The sequence below is a fragment of the Heterobasidion irregulare genome (assembly GCF_000320585.1).
Source record: "Heterobasidion irregulare TC 32-1 unplaced genomic scaffold scaffold_06, whole genome shotgun sequence".
In the NCBI taxonomy this organism is placed as follows: domain Eukaryota; kingdom Fungi; phylum Basidiomycota; class Agaricomycetes; order Russulales; family Bondarzewiaceae; genus Heterobasidion; species Heterobasidion irregulare.
Genome location: NW_009258202.1, coordinates 2,171,899 through 2,190,952, shown reverse-complemented (window position 1 = coordinate 2,190,952; position 19,054 = coordinate 2,171,899). Strand labels below are relative to the sequence as shown.

At 50.5% G+C, this 19,054-nt stretch overlaps 7 protein-coding genes across 7 annotated transcripts; 4 read left to right on the top strand and 3 right to left on the bottom strand.

Moving 5' to 3' along the window:
• Nucleotides 1–108: 108 nt before the first annotated feature.
• HETIRDRAFT_321331 (uncharacterized protein) lies at nucleotides 109–2,041 on the top strand (the record flags this gene model as incomplete). The annotated part of the gene is made up of 4 exons (XM_009549458.1): nucleotides 109–665; nucleotides 725–989; nucleotides 1,070–1,927; nucleotides 1,988–2,041. 4 exons carry the CDS (start codon nucleotides 109–111, stop codon nucleotides 2,039–2,041), a joined length of 1,734 nt encoding a protein of 577 aa, XP_009547753.1.
• Nucleotides 2,042–2,731: 690 nt separating this feature from the next.
• Nucleotides 2,732–4,070, top strand: HETIRDRAFT_146471 (uncharacterized protein). Its single transcript, XM_009549457.1, has 3 exons — nucleotides 2,732–2,786; nucleotides 2,862–3,836; nucleotides 3,898–4,070. The coding sequence occupies exons 2-3, from the start codon at nucleotides 2,871–2,873 to the stop codon at nucleotides 3,907–3,909; spliced, it is 978 nt and encodes a 325-aa protein (XP_009547752.1). The 5' UTR covers nucleotides 2,732–2,786; nucleotides 2,862–2,870; the 3' UTR covers nucleotides 3,910–4,070.
• An 805-nt stretch (nucleotides 4,071–4,875) lies between these two features.
• HETIRDRAFT_476866 (uncharacterized protein) lies at nucleotides 4,876–8,727 on the top strand (the record flags this gene model as incomplete). The annotated part of the gene is made up of 6 exons (XM_009549456.1): nucleotides 4,876–5,509; nucleotides 5,569–7,010; nucleotides 7,071–7,693; nucleotides 7,752–8,211; nucleotides 8,275–8,509; nucleotides 8,561–8,727. 4 exons carry the CDS (start codon nucleotides 4,876–4,878, stop codon nucleotides 7,933–7,935), a joined length of 2,883 nt encoding a protein of 960 aa, XP_009547751.1. The 3' UTR covers nucleotides 7,936–8,211; nucleotides 8,275–8,509; nucleotides 8,561–8,727.
• On the bottom strand, nucleotides 8,666–10,163 carry HETIRDRAFT_452505 (uncharacterized protein; the record flags this gene model as incomplete). The annotated part of the gene is made up of 4 exons (XM_009549455.1): nucleotides 8,666–9,404; nucleotides 9,464–9,798; nucleotides 9,848–9,992; nucleotides 10,048–10,163. 4 exons carry the CDS (start codon nucleotides 10,161–10,163, stop codon nucleotides 8,666–8,668), a joined length of 1,335 nt encoding a protein of 444 aa, XP_009547750.1.
• A 151-nt stretch (nucleotides 10,164–10,314) lies between these two features.
• On the top strand, nucleotides 10,315–11,766 carry HETIRDRAFT_418996 (uncharacterized protein; the record flags this gene model as incomplete). Its single annotated transcript, XM_009549454.1, has 5 exons — nucleotides 10,315–10,430; nucleotides 10,482–10,629; nucleotides 10,683–10,999; nucleotides 11,059–11,404; nucleotides 11,455–11,766. 5 exons carry the CDS (start codon nucleotides 10,315–10,317, stop codon nucleotides 11,764–11,766), a joined length of 1,239 nt encoding a protein of 412 aa, XP_009547749.1.
• A 520-nt stretch (nucleotides 11,767–12,286) lies between these two features.
• Nucleotides 12,287–14,127, bottom strand: HETIRDRAFT_427876 (uncharacterized protein; the record flags this gene model as incomplete). Its single annotated transcript, XM_009549453.1, has 7 exons — nucleotides 12,287–12,310; nucleotides 12,366–12,392; nucleotides 12,449–12,545; nucleotides 12,617–12,704; nucleotides 12,764–13,239; nucleotides 13,304–13,317; nucleotides 13,378–14,127. 7 exons carry the CDS (start codon nucleotides 14,125–14,127, stop codon nucleotides 12,287–12,289), a joined length of 1,476 nt encoding a protein of 491 aa, XP_009547748.1.
• A 1,910-nt stretch (nucleotides 14,128–16,037) lies between these two features.
• HETIRDRAFT_319202 (uncharacterized protein) lies at nucleotides 16,038–18,987 on the bottom strand (the record flags this gene model as incomplete). The annotated part of the gene is made up of 3 exons (XM_009549452.1): nucleotides 16,038–16,400; nucleotides 16,452–17,553; nucleotides 17,609–18,987. The coding sequence occupies 3 exons, from the start codon at nucleotides 18,985–18,987 to the stop codon at nucleotides 16,038–16,040; spliced, it is 2,844 nt and encodes a 947-aa protein (XP_009547747.1).
• Nucleotides 18,988–19,054: the final 67 nt, after the last annotated feature.

The window sequence follows — 19,054 nt, the reverse complement described above, 5'->3', positions numbered from 1 at the left end:
CCGATCTCTGCAGCATCAGTCGCCGAGTGGCGATTCACTCCATTGTTCGCAACAGCCCTTCAGCGTCCTGAACATTGCGCAACATACTCCACCTTGATATAACACGGGATGGACGGAGTTAACGTGACACTAGCGTATTCAGGCTCGAGTCTCTTTGACTTCCCCACTGAACTCATCGTTCAAATCCTCCATTTCCTCTCCCTCCACGAACTCATCACATGCCAGCTATGCTGCCGACTTTTGCGCCGGATTATTCAAGCTTCGAGCCGCTTGCAATACACCATGCTGACCGAAGCCACGTCAATCCAATATGACCCTCTGTCCAATCGGCCGTACGCTGAGCGCCTCGAACTCCTACGCCGAAGGGAGCGCGCTTGGACGCAACTCGATCCCCGCGCATTCACAACTATTCCTGTCCATTTTCAATCAAGCGGCATCTATGACTTCACCGGGGGTGCATTTCTGCTCGGTAATCGCTACAATGCAGACAATAGACGCCTCACCCACGGATATTCTTACCTCCGCCTTCCCTCAATTTATGACATACCAGAATTGCTGGATGGAGGTGCGACATCGATCACATGGAAATCTGTCAATTTTGGTATGACAGTTGTCGACGTCGGGTTGGCCGTAGAGGAGCACGATCTCATCGCCGTTTTGACCTCGTCAGTACAGCCTATATTATTTAGTCGTCCACAATCAATTGATATCACCAATTATTAAGACGAGAAGTTCCCGGGGACGATCCGGAAGAAGATACGACGGTTCTCGAGCTCAGGCTCCTAAGTTTCTCGACTGGTCACCCTCACCCTCTGGCCGCGTCTCCCGTCATGTTTTTGACGAGAAGGGACGCATGGCTGGGGCATTGTAGCGTTCTTATTGAAATTGTAGGAGACTATCTGGCCTTGCTGCTCACCTTTCCATGGATCCGGTTAAACGGGAAAGACAAGTTCTTTCTCGTTGAATGGAAAACAGGACGCTCGCATCTTGTGAGTTCGTCCACCTCTTTTCATGGGCCCATTCCCGTGCAATGGTCCTCTCAATTTATGACATTCTCCGGCCCTCGTAGATACGTACCTCCCAGTCTGGCGCATACGCGCATTTCGTTTTTCTACAAGAAGACCTCCTGGTGTTCACGCACATGTCGTTAAATCACCTTGAGATCTGCAAAATCGTGGCCGGTAACCCACCCAGCCTCCAGACTGTCCGAATTCTCCAATTCCCCTCTCTCCAGAACGCACACGTGCTCCGCTTCGACTGTCGTGCCGAGCCAAATCCCATGAGCAGCAGCACGCCTCCATTTCAACCCCAGTCCGAGCCGCGCACACGCTGCGCGGTGCGCGAGGACCCAGAAAACGCGATCGCCATATTTTACCTTGTCTTTCAGCAGGGCCCCGGAGCGCCCCACTTCGGCGAGATGCACCACTTTTCGTTCGTCGTCCACCGGCGTTCACTCATCGCGCTTCTCCCGCTCGAGGCCCGCGAGGCTCCAAGATTCCATGCTGCATGGCCGCAGGCCGACGGTATCACCGTCCTTCCACTGGAGTGGGAAAAGTGGGGGCCGCGCGTGACGCGTTGGTTTGCGTGCGACGAGGAGCCGATGCGGTGGATCACGATGACGAACGGGCAGCGGTACGTGACGACGACGGACGAGCAGAGGGGCCCGCTCACGCTGCGCGACTTCAACCCGTACCACGTGCGCCGCCATCAGATGCGCGCGGCGGACGGGGGCCGCGACGCCGAGGAGAAGATGGTGCTGCCGAACGGGAACGTCGTCCGGCTGGTGACGCAGAAGACCGTGCTGCAGCGCGGGGACTTATTTGAGGCGGACGTGGAGAGCGAGCTCCCGTACTGCGAGACGGTGACTCGGAAAGAGTATGAGTACGACGGGGTGATGATCGACGAGGAGCGCATCGTCGGGCTGTATGTGCGTCTTCTCGATCTTCTCGATTTTTTTGGCTTGCTGATCTGCTTGTCTTGTCGGCAGCTGCGCGAGGACGGGACAGGGATTAAATCTTACGACGTGCACCTGTTTGGGTGATGCGCCATACTTGGGTTTAGAGGCTTTACACTTGTTGTACTGGATCATTTGGGGTTTGTGTTGTCTTCTATCTATCGTTGAGTCCTTCGTCAGGGGCACTGTAGAAGGGTCAAGGGAAGGAACGTTGTCCTTGTCCTTCTCTTCCGTCATCATCAGCCAATCGCCCTTTGCGATGGCTATCCGACTACGTTTCGCGAACATCTGTCTACTGGCCATCATGTCTCCAAGTCCCCGATTGGTGGGCAAGTTGAAGATCAAATAAGGTTTGTACTTGGTGCGGGCCTGCACTGCATTTTGCCACCGTTGAACGCCTGTCTTCAAGATGGCTGGTCTAGAACCAGCAAGAGCTGAGTAACGTCATCGCAATAGACAGTACAAGAACAGCCTCGTGAGCATTTGGACCTGACTGTAGGCATTCTGGGGCAGGCGAGAATAAGGCGAAACGGAAGCAGGTTGAATGAGATGGGCGCTTGTTTGACATCCAGATTCCTGCGGCGCTGGCGCCCCACCATGTGCAGGCGCTTCGACAAGACCACAAGCCTCCAGGCTATTGTCCCTCCTTACGTGGGGCTCAGACAACATGGAGGCACAAGGTGGCACACGCAAATTAGGCGCCCGCCATGCAGGACGGCTACAATATATAAACCGCACGCGAGCGGACTGACGCTCTCTCTCATCCCCCCCTTCAAAAGCAAATCTGCCATAACCAGAGCATCCTCAATAAGGCATATATATTAAAAACGAAGTTAGTCACCTTAATCAATGCTCTATATGTGATGGTCCCGCAGGATAACCTTACTCACCTGATCATCTATTGCAGACTGCCACAATGACTTCCGTCGTGTACATTCACGAGAACCCGATGCAAACAGTCCTGCCCCACCTGGAAGAGTACCTCCCGTTCGCCAACAACCCACATTACATGATCGTGGTACCACCGGTCAAGGTCGAGGACTCACCGACTGAGGACTCACCGGCTAAGGACTCACCGGCTAAGGACTCACCGGCTGAGGACTCACCGGCCAAGGACTCACTAGTTATAGCGTCCTTCGAGCCTTTCAAATGCCCCCCAAAGGACAAACCATGGGCGGTCGCGACTACCGATTTCACGAGACCAGGCGAGGCTGAATTTTGGTTTTGGTCTTCCATCGAGGCTAGCGAGGTTGATATCAGGGACAAGGGGCTCCTCGAGGAATCATGTAACCTTCTCAAATCCATGGTCACCCTGATAGTCGAGAACCACAAGGACAAGAAGCTTTTATCATTGGGATGTCTGCACGCTGCATTCATTCCGTTCATTCCCGAATCTTCGATCGAGACCAAGACCAAGACCTATATGAAATACACCTTCACGCGCGGCCACCTAAATGAGCCCACATTGGGAGAGGATTTCCAAGGTTGCCACCTTGGAGATGTTAAAGACAATGAGCTCATCAAATTGGTTGCGGCCTCATCCGAAGTGTACCGGAGCCCTGAAACGCTACAGAAGTATAACAGTACGGCTGCATATCTTGACGCAGAAGAGAGCAAAGACACCGCTTTGGGATGGTGTTGGACTGCACGGGATGGTACCTTGACCACGCTGTTTGTGAAGGAGGAATACAGGAATCGACAAATAGCCAAGCTCGTCATGTGGCATCACTTACAGAGAGAGTTCGTGACCCGCAAGTTCGTATGTGTGGACGTAGACACAGATAATAAAGGGAGCGTCAAGGCCTGTACGGGTTTAGGAGCGGCGCAGGCTTACCCGGCCATTTGGTTGACGATTGACATGCCGGACTTTATCTCTACTAAGGTCAATCTACTTCCTTCTTCGAGAGTTAGGAATAAGGCACTGACAGCTTCATTGATAGCAGGTTGAGCGATAGGCGGTGCGTAGGTGGGATTCTGAGGCTCTAAGATGGATTTTTGCCGACAGCGCATGCATAACACATACGTATCAAGGCTCCTTGAATCGTTCCGTGCGCATCAGTACATATACATATGTAATGTAGACGCACCGTAGCTATCATTCTAAAACTTGTATGCGACAGACTTAGGCATGAGATGGTCAAAACAACTTGGTCTCTACTTCAATACGGTGGACTACGGCGAGTAGCTGATCAATGAACCGATAGCACACGTACCAAAGGAACAAAAACAAAGATAGGAAATATGACTCAAGCTAAGCGCACCATAGTAGGTTGGTCAATGCTCGTGTGCACGATTCATCCAATGATCATGGACATGGTAAGGGCACAGAAGGGGTGCTGGCCTGTGTTGTATCGACGTCTGCATCTGATTCAATGTCAGGGTGGACTCTAATATGACGATAAGGAATGATGCAGGTCATGAACTGTCTCAAGTTTGAATGACTCGTGTGAAACCTCGTTCATGATGAAGCGCAGGGCGGAAGACGCGTCCTGCCGGGTTCGGCATCGACGCGATCAACACTGCTCTCCCACAGTTAATCTTCAAAACTGGTCCTCATAAACGACACAAAGCTACGTATACGAGACCCTGAATCACACCTCCGCATCATCAATAAATTTCGACCGTGACGGTTTTCGCACCAAGCATCCACCTTGGAACGTTATAACTACGAGGTTCAGGTATCCACTCGTAATGCGAACCACAATCAACAGGTGTCACGAGAGTACGAAATGTAGACCCAATGCGTACCGGCGGAGGAGTTCAAGGGACATTGAGATGAGCTGTGAGTGTGCCGACCAATCTTTCTCTCAATTAGTCTATTCATCGTCCAAGTCAAGCTGCCTGCATTTCAACGTTACGGACTTCGCTCATCAAAACTCGCGTCAGTGCTCCAGTTCCGAGAAGTCATTGAGGATACCCCAATGTATGCGCGCACTACAGCTCTGCAGAGTCTCCTGAGGCTCTCTGCAGCTCGTGCCCATGTGCGCAAACTCCACATATTCCATGCGGAGTCGGTAGAGACGATGCCTGGTCAGGCAAGCATCATATCGCAGGTCATGGGAGATGAGACAGCGTCGTGCGGTGCGCCCGCGTTACGATCTTCTTGGCTACAGCACTTGCAGTTGTTCTCCAAAGAGTCTCGTTCTAGAATCCAGAGCATCGCAAGGTCTATCTACTATAAGGGCCCAGGAGGCAATCTTCACAAGACTTTCCGGTTCTTTCCGGCGTACCATCGCGTGGTCTACACAATGGGCGCTCATAGCCTGGCCACATTTCAGTGGTTATACAGAACTCGGGATATAGAAGAGGCACTCTTTTGGTTTAGAGAGGGGCTCAGATGGTTGCCAGAAAGCCATCCAGGAAGATTGCTCTTTCTTTACGGAATTGCTAGTGCGCTCGTGCAGCGCTTCTTGGAATTCGGATTTGTCCAAGACGTGGACCAGGCAGTGCAGATATATCAAGAATTGCGTATGTCCACGCGGAATGGAGTTTTTTTTGACGTGAGTTTCTTGGATGTGCGTCTGTTCGGCATCTATCTCTCACCTAAACATAAAGGTGCGATCGAAGACTTAACTAGTTATTACACGCGATGCGATGTTCATGAGACGATTTAGGTCCATCCAGGTTCATGCTGGAATACCTGCTCGCACATGCTGTTTACAACAGATTCTGTCGTACCAAGAACCCAAACGACCTGCAGTTGTTCCACGATCTGCGAAAGGAGGTCGTTGGCAATTTCGATGCGCAGGCAGGCGAACTGCCGCCGATGCATCTTCCCCGTGTCGCTTGCATTTTTCGATACTCGTACCAAGAAACGGCTGCGCTAAAGGATTTGGATCGTGCTCGTGATGCCCTCCAACGCGTACTGTTGTTGCCATCACCTGTACAGAATCCTAACATCAGACAGCGCTACTCTACCGTATATCATGCAAGTGTTAGGTTGCGGGTATCGGCGCTTTTGGAGCTGAACATCTGTTCACGTCTCCGTTGGCGCTCGACGACTGCTCTTGCTGACCTTGACGGAGGAATTGCGCATCTACGAGAGTGCCAGAGAATTTTGGATCCCGTCCTCTTGGACCTATGGTCTGTGAAACACAGGGCTCGTTTCTTATGCCACGTCTATCTGGCCATGACCTTGTCTCTCCGCTTTCAACAAACTGGAGAAGGAACATGTCTTCAGGAGGCTATCGAGTCAATCGATGCTATTACTCCTAGCTCTTGGAGCCGTTTAGGGCTGGAGCAGATCATCAGTGCGAAAGAGCTCGTTGAACTTCTTCACAATCATTCCGCTGTTCGTTCTGCGTTTAGCGAGGCCCAGCGTGATCGCCTCATGAAGTTTTGCCTTCATATGATCTATATACTGCGGTCATCCTACCAAGGTCTAGGTAACGCATCGCGTCTGGAGGTGTTGAAGCAGGTCAAGGAGCTGTCAAACTCCGTTGCGCAGCTTGCTCTCGCTTTTAAGATGCCGATGATCTGCTTGCAAAGCCTTGAGTGGGGACGAGCATTGTTCTGGCAGCAGACTCTCCGTTTACGAGGACCTTTCGACCATCTCCCTCGTTATCTATCATCTCGACTGCAGCGCACTTCTGCGAAACTGGTAACCTCGGTGACTACCTCGGACATGCATGCGGACAGTGTGGACAAGGAACTGCCTCTGCAGCGTCTGTTGTCAGCCAGATTCAACATGTTTGTGGATGCTGCTCGCCGCCTTGAAGGCTTCGGCGACTTCCTAAATCCCACACTGTCTTCGCAGCCCTATCGTCACAACATAGCTTGCAAGAGTCCTATTGTAATACTCATCCCAGGAAGACCTTGTCATGCGGCTCTCATCACCGGTGCGAGCACAGAACCACGCCAAGTGGTATTTCCCGACATCACAGATGCGGTCCTAGAAGAGTGGGTCACGGAAATCGTCATGGGTAACGTGCGAGCAGCTGCAAGCGACGCGAGGCATATCGCTCGGAGGCTCCGACGACAAGCGAAGCAGAGACAATCTCTGGCCGAGATCTGGCTCGGCATTGTTGAGCCTGTGATGAGGGAGCTTGGGCTCGAAGTCAGTTCCATGAACATTGAGCTAGATACTTACATTAAATTGACACAACCGCACTCACAGAAAGCCCAAGGGAGAGACAGGCCTCGCATCTGGTGGTGTCCTACGGGCAAATTCTCATTCTTACCATTACACGCGGCGGGCATATTTTCCTGTCCAACGGCAGAGTCTTTGTCAGACTACGCGGTTTCCTCGTATACGCCCACCATTGATATCCTGGTCCAAGCGAGAAAGACCTGGTCCACGACCCCTTCCTTGTCTTCGACTGCACAAGTGCTACTCGCCGCGGCACCGGCGGCTCCTGGACAAGCACGCCTCCCATATGCTCTGGACGAGGTGACTGCAATCGCTCGCACGCTCCCAGGCGACTCCCTTTTGCAGACAGGATCCACCATCGGTTCGTCGACCGTACGGGATGTGACGGACCTGCTCGCGCGTGCGACGATCGTGCATCTAGCTTGCCATGGCCGCCAGGATCCCGACTCGCCGCTGTCTAGCGGGTTCTTCCTCACGGATGGGAAGCTAACGATATCGCAGATGATGCAGCTGAAGGCACCTAGCGCGTATTTCGCATTTCTCAGCGCCTGCGAATCCGCCGCGGGGGACCGTGTACAGCCGGACGAGACGGTTCATCTAGCGGCAGCCATGATGTTCATGGGTTTCAAGAGCGTCGTGGGGACGCTGTGGTGAGTGCGGCTCTCTTTCCCATTCACATACATGCATTCCGAAAATTTGACACCTTAGGTCCATGAAAGATGCGGACGGGCCTCATATAGCGAAGGCAGTGTATTCGGCATTATTCAAGGACGGGAAGTTCAACCCTGATCCGGATGATATACCCTATGCATTGGATGAAGCCGTGAGGGAGCTTCGGGATCGAGGCTCTCCAGCTGCCCACTGGGCAACGTACATCCACATAGGCATTTAGAGGCTTCCATCATTGTAGACTTGATGTGATTACGAGCGATTGTACATTCTTCGTATAAGACGGACGTAAACTTACTTTCACAGAATAAACACCACAGAAATACTACAACACGCCACCAAAGGCTTGCCTGTCTCCGACACCCCTCAGCCCATGACCCTGCGCTCCAGCTCCATGACCCAACCCGCAACGGTTACGCCGACGCGCACTCAGCCTTCGTCTCGTCCTGCGCGTCCGCGCTCGCGAGGCTGGGAGTACGGTTCCTGATTTTCTGAGACTGTAATTTGATCCTCACTTTCCCTGCTTGAAAGATGTTCATCATTTGCGGATGGTATACTACAGGCTGGCCGGTCTCCCTGGCCCTCAGCTCTGCCATCCGCCAGCTTACCCGTATGATTGGAGATCGTTCTGTCAAACTACACGAGCTTGGCAACGAACGGAATGGAATGTCAAGACTAGCCCCACGCGGTTCCCCACACCACATACTATGCAGCGACGCGTGTTCATGCACAGGACGGCGTGCTTGCGCTTTCGAATGGCAATGGGAGCAACGCAGGGAAATGCAGAGCAACACAAGGCAAGGAGCGACCGGCCACGAACATACCACACATCCTCACCTTAAATTTAGAACCTCTTTCTGCCATCCGGCGTGCACAACCTTACTTGCTTCGTGGGTTTTATGACCAATATTTAATTCAGACACTGCACTCTTGGTGGTGTTCTAGATGCAAATTCAATACACTCCATACTCATCCGCATCAGATGATGTTGAACCATCCTCTTGGTCGCCTTCGTCCTCAGCATCTTCCTGAACGATTGATGAAGGCCAGGAGACCCCTTCCAATAAGGCAGATACGACGAATGCGTGCCGCTGTAGACAGGACAGCGCTAGCGCAGCCTTGAGGTTGCTGAGAATGGAAGCACCGTGTGATGTGGATGATGGACGGATGCCAATAAGGCCAGGCATAGATATACGGTCAACTATGCATGAAAGAAAGGAGAGTGGTGCAGAGGTGGGAGATGAAGGTGCGGCGAGATATGGAATATGAGCGACAATGATCAAGCCTTCGGCATCGTATATCAAGCCAAACTGAATCAACCACGTGGGTATGCAACGATATGATGGGAGCGAAGGCTCGCCAATCCCATCTATATTTCTCTCACATCTATAGTGCCAGTTCATCAGCAAAGCGAATAGATTCGGTTCTATACTTTGAGCTAAATCGAGCAGCGTCTGATTCAAAGATGCGGAAACCGACGCAGACTGGGACATGCGAATCAAATTGGCTAAGGGAGCTGGCCAGCGAGCAGGACCCTTCATGCCGACCAAAAGCGTGGGCCGCAACAAGCTGGCTATGATTTGAAAGTGGGAAGGGGTCAATGGCCTGAAAGAGTTTTCCACAACTGCAAACGTCTTGTTGTAATGGTGATTGCGCACTGAAAGTGGCGGCGGGAAATCGTACACTACGTCGCTGGAGATAGCTGGCTTCAGACAGTATTCTTGATTATAACCAGTGTGTGCACAACCTACCTGACCAGAGTGCAATTTGGAGTGGGTTGGAAGAATCCAGGGATAGCCATATCGGCACTGGCTTCATCCCCAGGATACGAGATGATCTCCATGAAAAACGGTAGAGAGTATGTCGAACTGGTCCAATCGTAGCTTTCCGTTTCGATAGGATGATCGAGGATATGAGGCGCGTGGAGCAGAAAATCAGGCAAGAAGGACTTCGAATCATCGTGCCGTTTGACGATATCGTCGGTCGAGATGAATGTAAGATTGCCTTTAATGGGACGGAGCCAGCGCAGCAAGGCGGCTGCATGCATGTGGTCGCTCAAGATCCACGTTTTTGAATTGGCATCAAGCTAAAGTCATGTTTGCGATATGTTCTTCGATAGAATATAGTGTACTCACCTCCCATTTCTCTGGTATGCCCAGGGCGTGCGGCTCGCTCGAGGCCCAGCCTAACTTGAAGGTGCGAACAAATTCAAGCTGTTTCGCGCACGCCACGGAAATAACTGGATCTAGTCTCGAGATATCTTCACAGAAAATCCAGTCCCTGAAAATGGAGACATGTCAGCATCGCGAACTTCACTGATAGTGAAGTGAGATACGTGTTGAGTGTGGTTTCATGAAACGAGTGTGGCGATGCGATACCGCTTTCAATCAATAAATCCACGAGCGTTGGTTGATTATCGGAGTCGTTTGGTGTAGACAGACGAGATGCCATCTTGAATCGGATTGCTAAAGGGATACTTGCCAGTGTGTCCGTGAAACCACGGTCCGGTTGCCATATAAACTCGACATCAACGAACCTCTTCTTCCGATTGACCTGACAAGGCCGCTTACTAGGAGTCAACTCAATCCCATGCTACATCCCTATGCATCAACCAAACCTTGTCATTGAATCTCCCTATACCACGCTGTCTGCATGGCTCCAGAAGTATGGAATGGCTGGCACAGGCGACACACTAGATACATCTAGATCGACTCTGCAGTACGTATGAACACTCCCATTTCCAGATGGTTTTCTGATTGAATGATGCAGGGATCTCTCAAATGGATCGCATCGGTGGGAGTTTCACATATTGACGCGTTGTGGACCGGGAGATACGGGTATCGAGGGAATTTTAGTGTTTCTAGAGTCTCGGTATGAGTGGATTCAAGACCCACTGGAGCTGCCTGATGATTGGAAGGTAGGAACTTATATCCTATTCGCATGCATATAATTGACAGCACTTCACCAAAGAGCACAGACGACTTTTCCCTGGAAGCAACACTCAAAGGGGCGTTAAATCAGTACCTGGACCAGTTTGATGAATCATACGTTTCCTTCAAGCCTAGGCCGTACTTCTCCAATATCGACTACCCTTCTTCCAACGTAACCTTTCATGAAATCAATGACCCAACACTGTCGATATACGATGTGAAATGGACGTTATTCAAGATCCTGTCAAAGTGTGATCCGAGCATGTACACAAGATACAACGAGCTTGTGCCAATCTCGTTGTATTCTTTCGTTCTTCCGTCCGTTTTCTATCAGATTCCACAGTGTGATATCCTCAGGTTTGTATCATTCTCTCATCAATGACATCACGAACTATTGAATAACTTTTGTGACGAAGATCCGTTCCGATTGACTTCCCCGTCTATTCGGCCGCTTTCGGAGCGTCTGTCTGCATCGATTTTGCTTGCAAACCTTCCTTACACCGTCTTCCAAATGGTCTCCCCGATCGTTTCTCACCCATTATCTTTGCTGCCGATTATGTCGACCTTATAAGCGTGCTCACTGACGACGAACTCCAGCGGGCTTACAGTGACGAACCAGCGGCCAATCAGGAAACATTTCCCGATAGATCCCAGGGAATCGTGAAGCTTGCAAAGATATTCGAGCCAGCCTTGCAGCTGCTAGTGACGTACATAACGAACAAGTTTCAAATCAACGATCGCGAGTGGCGGCCAGAGTTCGATGTGCGTTGTATGCCATATTACTCCTTTACATTTCACGAGCGTTTTCACAGCCCTTCGAAGTGCCTATGGAGATGAGCCACCTCCGACCAGACATCCCACAAGACTTATTCTTGTATGGTATGAACTACACCAAAAACGATGCCATGGTCTACGCCTTTTTCCCTCGATACAACATAACACCATCTAGACGAGTTATATGGGGGTTTTCGTGTGCTGAAGCTCACAGGCTGCCGTCCATCATTGCCTCATCATCCATTCGAAATCGTTTAGATTTTTTCAAAACTTTGCTGAGGATCCAACGCCACACTATCCACCTTGCCGAAATTTTCAAAACGATCTCGCTCTCACGATCAGCTGAATGAAGGGATATACAACCAAGAACCGAAGCCAATAGCTTATGCACTTCCTCAATGTCGATAAGAGTTAGTCGGAGGGCTCAGCCCCAGTGAAAATCCGGTGTAGTCAGATCTAACGAGAGCTAATGAGAACGGACAAGTAGATATAGCTAGATCTGCTTAGAAAAGTCTCATTTTGATCGAATGTGAACGACTTTCATCTCACTTAGCCGCGCATAAATTAGACCGTTGATTGCATGCCAACGAGTGATTCAACCAAGTTCATGTCACGAAATCTCTCCACATCGACTCCAGTCGATCTTGGATAGGCTTCGGTGCGTTCACGATCTACTGACATCTCTCCACATCTTGTGCATTAGATCGATGTCTATTGAGATCACGAACATATCTATCGATATCGAGCTACATCGATTTATCACATCCCTGCCATCTAACCTCCTCGAATCCCATCTAACTACCTGCCTCAGTAATCTCACTGCATCGAATCCCATCTAGCCACCTCGACCCAGGTACTCCAATTTCCATGTCACGACTGTACAATATTCATTTTCTGGGAAGAGTGGACAGTGTTAGTATGTGATGTCCGTGGTAGTTGTACTACATACCTGTTCTTGCTCGAGACGGTCATATACCTGTAGATTTAGAATTCTATTGAGTTTGATGTCTTTTGAAGTCAATTTGAACATACCGCGAGTTCGTCTGGAGAGAGACTGGACCAGTAAACTTTGAATTCGTTAGTCGTTCCTTTCGGAAATTGTTCTTTCCATTGCCGTGCACATATATTCCTGTGTGATACATTAGTTCGTAGGTGGCAGCACTGTTCAGTATAATCTCTCATAGTTGGAGAACTTCGTACCTTGCGACAAGTTGCTTCCCTATGCGCAACACACCATTACCAACGCCCTTTTTCCGGCTAGGAGCCTTCGATGAAGAAGCGCTTGAAGCTGAGCATAGTAAGAACTTAGTACTGTGTGATGAAAGGAATCGAATTCAATGACGTCACCTGAGGCAGCTGGCACTGCTGGTGCTGGTGCTGGTGCTGCTGGTGCTGCCGGTGCTGCTGCTGGTGCTGTTGGTGCTGTTGCTGTTGTTGCTGCCGCGGTGGTGATGGCTGGTGCGGCTGGTGCGACGGCTGCTAGTGCGACGGCTGCTGGTGCGATGGCTGCTGGTGCGACGGCTGCTGGTGCGACGGCTGCTAGTGTTGCTGCTGCTAGTGTGGCGGCTGCTGCTGCCGCTGTTGTTGTTGTTGTTGTTGTTGTTATTGTTGTCGTTGCCGCTGCTGCATCTGTAGCGGTGTCAGCACTGCCAGTGGTAACACCGGGACCTGCAAACACGGGCGCCGACCCGCTAGTTGTGGCGTCACGTGTCGTAGATAGCACGCTAGATGTGTTGGCAGCAGGGGCAGCATCGGAAGGGCCGAGGCTGTTGATGTCGAGTGTTGGCAGGGGCCTGGTAGGAGCGCCTCGGAAAAGCTTTGATCTACAAAAGCACGAACGGAGATATGATTAGAATGACAAGACAATGGAACATCAGGAATACGTACAGCGGGTTCATTGGCTAGATAATTGATATGAGTGAATTCTTGCGAATGGGGATTCCACGATACATGACACGGACCTTTGTTACAATTCTTGGTCTTGGAGGAACCGGTTGGGATCCATGCGGCTGTGATGTGGGGGACGCTGGCAAGATGCTGTCAGCTGATAATACGTTAGCGATCGTGTCGCGCTGAGCGGAACCCTCGTCACCCTGGGCGGTGTTCTCAGCATCCTCAACGATGCCCCCAACACTCGTTATGGCTGTCTCGGCACCCAAAGTGATGCCCCCGCCATCCATAGCGGTAGCACCAACATCCAGACCGATGCTGTCGCCATCCGTAGCAATAGCCTTGCCATCTGGAGCATGGGCGACCTCGTTGTCCGGAGCGAGAATTCTGCCATCCTTGGCGGCAACTGTGCTGTGCTGGGGTGGATCAAGCCTCGGTTTTTTGGGGGGCTCGCTCGAAAGCCTATCGGGATCTTCATTTTGTCGTTTGGCCGAAGTGAGTTGAGCGACAAGCATATCCTGGTTGGGGGCCTCTTTCTTGACTCGACGGGGGCCTTGTACAACAGATCTTCCATACCATTGGGAGTATGAGTGGATCGCGATCATGTCGGCCTTCCATCCACCTTCGCAGAGCTGCAGCTCAGGAAATCGGTAGGCCATTTCGAGTCGATACAAGTCCGATAGCTTGAGGTCCAGTTGTGTCCACGTCCTCGGCGATTGATTCACCTTCTTCAGCCAAAGCCAGAACTGTGTTACCACGGCGCGTATCTCCCTTGCTCTGTGCCCGTCGATGCAATTGCCGTCCTTGTCTTCGACATACATCATTGTCGTGTTTCTGTTAGTTTGCGGCCCTTTCTTCTTGTTCGGATCGTCAGCATCTGCTTTCATGGCCTTAGAAGCGGACATCCACTCATGCTTGTGCCAGTACGTGACCTTAGGGTAGTCTGCGCGTGCGAGTGGCTTCAGGGGAGGTCGAGAGAAGGATGCGAAGTTGATTGCCTCGTTGCTATCTAGTACAGGCTCGATAATTTCAATATCGCCGTCATTCAAGAGAGCGGGGGTGGTCGATGTCGAGGTTACGCTCCGTGCAAGTTTAGTGTATGCGAATCTATTAAAAGAACCAGTATCCGATACAAGAATCAATTAAGCAAGACACATGAACTCACTTGAGTGTTCGGTTTTCTATCGTCAAATTTTCTACTTGCTGCCTGAGGCTCTGACACTCATGGTGGAGGTGGCTGTACTGCACATTCCCACTCTGAAGTAGGGAAAGATGACTTGCGTCATGGAGTATACGTGATGCTAACCTATCTATCTGAGAACTTGTAGATGATGAAGGACTTGGCTACATGGAGCAGCCTCCGTCAGTATGCAGCAGAACACATGACAACAAGACTTACTTCACGGAACCTGGCAGCGTCGTAATGCGCTGAATCCACTGACGAGCTTCGACTTGGAAGCCCAAAGACTCCCGATGCCGGACTTGCAGAGTGGAGAGATGGGGCAGGCAGAGCAAAGAAAGGGAGCTGGGAAGCGGATGGAGAAAATGCTGGAGAAGTCTGGTGCGCTGTACTTTGCTGCTGGAAGCTAGCAGGTATGGAAAGACTTGCTTGTTCAGTAGAAATGTCGTCAAAAGAATGCAAACGGAGATAAACAGAGCTTAAAGAAGAAGAGTCTTGAGACTGCAAAGGTTGGGGACTTCCGGAATACAGGTGGTTGTCCATTTTCACAGGTGCATTGTAGACAAGACTGACGAAGCAGAAGCGGCACACACGCCCACAAAAAGTAATGATGATTACCTAAGCGACACACGACACGTCGCGGTTCGGACTTCACTTTCTCCTTCACAATAATCTCACAACAAGGCCTTGCAACTGTTTGAAAATATAACATAGGCTTCAATATATACAAATAAAAACATACACAATGTTATGACTTTGCAGGTCCAACTTGCTGTGACTTGCACTTGTATTGTCCTCATGCCCTTACAGATGCTCTAAGTACATGTTAAAATAGCCTGTCGCATGGGCTACTTGAGTTTGCAGTGGACTCTCACAAATGCGTGAGGGTCCCATCTATTCAGTAATACAACTAAATACCATAAGTAAACAACTGTATAGTACCTGTAAGCCACTGAGGAATGCTGCAAGTGTGCCAGCATGAATTCCCATGCCACGTGCTGCTTAGAATTCCATCACTCCCCTGCAAGCCATGTACACAAGAATTGGAAGGGAAAATCAACAAAACAAAAATGAAATAAAACATATGGAAAGCTCCCCCGCAAGACTAAGGCCAATCCTCGTCTAAATCTTCAATAACTGCATTTGCTTCCTTAGCGCATGCCTTCTCCCACTTCTGCTGCTTTCGGCACTCTAATTTGAAATGGCCCTTGCTATTGTAAAAATAGCAAGTCAGGTTGGGACGTGCACGGCTGTGGGAAGTGGGCATGACAGCCATTGCTTTGTTGAGTTCCTCCTTCTACAGCACTGGACAGGACATGGGACAGGTTCCAGATGCTTGGCAGGCCTCCTCGTTGAGCAAGTGGGGTAGGGACCAACCATGTTTGGTAATAGTCAGTGTCTTCAGTATGCATCTAGAGCTGGTCAGCTTCTTCCCAAAGCTTCCCGAATACCTTCCCCAGACCCCAGAGCAAATGCATGCTCATCAATAGGCAGAAAATCAATGTCACATGTATTTTTATTTGCCAAAAAAAACAAGAGACAAATGTCTATCTACTCAGTATTTAAATCATCAGCATCATTAGCATCATCATACATATATTCATCATTGTTATGTGAGAGGGTTGCAACCTCGAGGCCAAACTTCTCAGTTGCAAAAAAACGGATACTACCTTGTGTACCATAGAAATGTGGGACCATTGCAACCACAGAACAGATAGCCTGCACATCAATGACCTTGAGGCCAGCATCCCCAAGATACTCACATGAAATGAAGGTGGATGTCGAAGCTTGAAGAAGTTCTGGGTCGGGTAGCCCATAGATTGAAACCATAGCCAGGGCATGCCTTGTCTCATTCACAACCATACGGAAGAAGTAGTGTACTTCACCAAAACGATACTGCGTTCCAAGATGGAGCTGCCAAAGGTGTTGTGAGTAGAAAGAAATAGGTGATAAAAATCAAGCTACCTTGACACACCGTGCCCTTCTAACCTCCTTCGGAGGCTTCAGTGACTCCTTCCAGAGACAGCGTACTATTTGCCCATTGGGAAGCCTTAGCCGAGCCCACCTAGTGACTTTATAATCCCAATCTGCTGAGATTTCAGCCGCATTTTCATCCATGTAGAGTTTGATAGCATTCTCCTCGGAGACACGGACAGCACGTGAGGTGGAGTCCTTAGCGTGAAGGAGAACAAATCCATTCCCCAAGTCGATTGCAGCATATGGTAGTCGGGAGGCAGACGTTGTGTCGAGAGCTGGGATGATTGCTTTCAAAGCATTGACTTGTGCGCGGATAAGGCCACGCTGCGAGAGGTTGGCATATGGGTTTGAGGGCTGCTTAATTTCTTGACCCAAGTTCCCAATCGTACGCTCCATTGTCCATTGTGCCGTATATGCAGGAGGCCCAAGTTGGATGGCATCAGGCACAAGATGACGACACTGATGGATGCTCTGTCGCACAAAGTGAAGTCGTCCCGGGATCCGTTGGTAATAGAGCAGCTCGTACTCGTCTGCAAACTCCGTGAGGGCCGCATGAGCCGCACGAAGAAGGGTGGATGAAATACTATGCTGGTGCATGACCCGGATTCCGAAGGCAAGCTTGCAAAAGTTTCGCCAATATTGATCAGGAAGAATATTGTGGAAAAGTGCTGGCCCAAGCCCGAATACATACATCAGGAATTCCCATGCTTTGTAACCACTGTTGATTTTCTCAGCTGGATTGCGTGGAGGACGATCGAAGGAGCCAGGTAGATACGGCGTCGCATCTGCAACAGTCCGTCCATGCGCTATCCATGTTTCTCCCTTCAAGACGGCCCAATCCCATAGACGTTTGTCGTCACTCGCATCGCACAGCAAAGTCCCGCGCCAAAGGCCAAGGAGAACTTCGGTGAGATTCAATGCCGCAAGATGCATCAAATCTCCCGGAAAACTTCCTGGAATCCCGAGCGGAACGCGGTTGTGTGGCAAACCAGAAAGAAGGGTCGGCCTACATATGCCGGTCTTCAAACGGCGCTTCTCATATTGCGTCTGGTTTGGTGAGGCACACACAACGTTTAGATTGTCGTTGTACCTGTAAGATGTGGTTTTAGGATTTCAGCCGAAAGAGAGTTTGGTAGCATACATACCTTGTCGTTGTCGCAGGAGATGACATTAAATCTTCTAAAGGTAGATCAACATCGGGGTGATCGCAACCAGCCACGCTGTAGACGTCCGGTTTCAAACACACAGGATAATACTGGCCTTGACCCGCCTTGTGGCGTCCCTTCATTGGACAATATCGACGACAGCCTTGGCCTCCCGTATGGCCTACCATGCCATCAAACATTGCCATACCAGGTGTATCTGCTGTACCGAAGGCAAAAAGAGGAGATGTCGTGAACTTTGCCTTGATCTGAGCATCCCAGACTATCAAGCCCTCCTTTTGGACACCTGCTAAATGGTGAAACCCTGGAAAGAGAAAAGAATCCAAGTTCTTTGGCTTGTGAGGCCCCGGAATGAAACCACCTGGTAAAACGTGAGTCTTCTTGTAGCGTAGCTCGGGAGGGAGGTCGAGAACAATCCAGATATAAATCCAACAGTCCGAGGCCTTCATTTCATACAACTGGGCACCGTCAATTGAGAACAGAAGGCAGACGTCATGATCTCCCATCAAATTGTCGCTCCATGCATCGAGCAACCCAGCACCATGGAAGACGTCGTCGTAGGCCTCCATTGGCGAACCTGGATGTTTGTTAAGCTCCTCCACGATACTCTCAAAGCATCGTGTGCGGTATCGCATCAGGTCGGCGATTTCGACGGAGCGCCATAGCGCTTGCAGTTGGGGACCGACGGGAAGTGTGTAGAACTCCTGTCGAGGAACTTTTTCCTGCCCCGCACTGGCTTGGAGTGTGATCTGATTGTATCGCGGTTCGGAGCACATGGGACACTTGTCGAGGAGATGAAAAGGACCGGTGTACGCAATGCATGAGTTGACGCACATATCGTGAATGATGGGATGAATTCCACTAATCTGCGCCACACGGCGCTTCACCTGTTCATACGACAAGAGACCGCAGTTGGGAAATCGGCGTAGAGTAGCTTCCCGGAATGCATGATAAGTTTTCTGTGAGGCATTGCCGATGGCAAGAAAGATTTCGATGGAGAAGCAAAGATCAGGATCTGCGTCGATATTGAACACCTCTTCCGGTGGGTGACGCAGATTGTCGAGATCCTCTGGGCTATGGCTTCCGTCATCCAGAGATGCGTTTTGGAGGGCCCGAACGAACTCCTGCGCAATCTTGATGTCTTCGATCTTCGAGGGGGTGTCTTCCGGGGGCAAAGCCTGGTCTATATCGCCTAGAGCCAGTGTCGCGAAGGTGTGTTGTAGTTGTGGGACATCGGCTAGATTCTCTGGCCACCCAAGCTCAGATGGTGGAGCAGTATTGCCTGAAAGCGTCCAGGGAGCATCGTGAGGGACATCGTGAGGGGCCTCGTCAATGAGGGAAGGAACGGTAGCATCTGTCATCACATGAAATGGTTCTTGATGTGGATGATCTGTGAAGGGTTCTGCCTGAATGGTATGGGTTGATGTG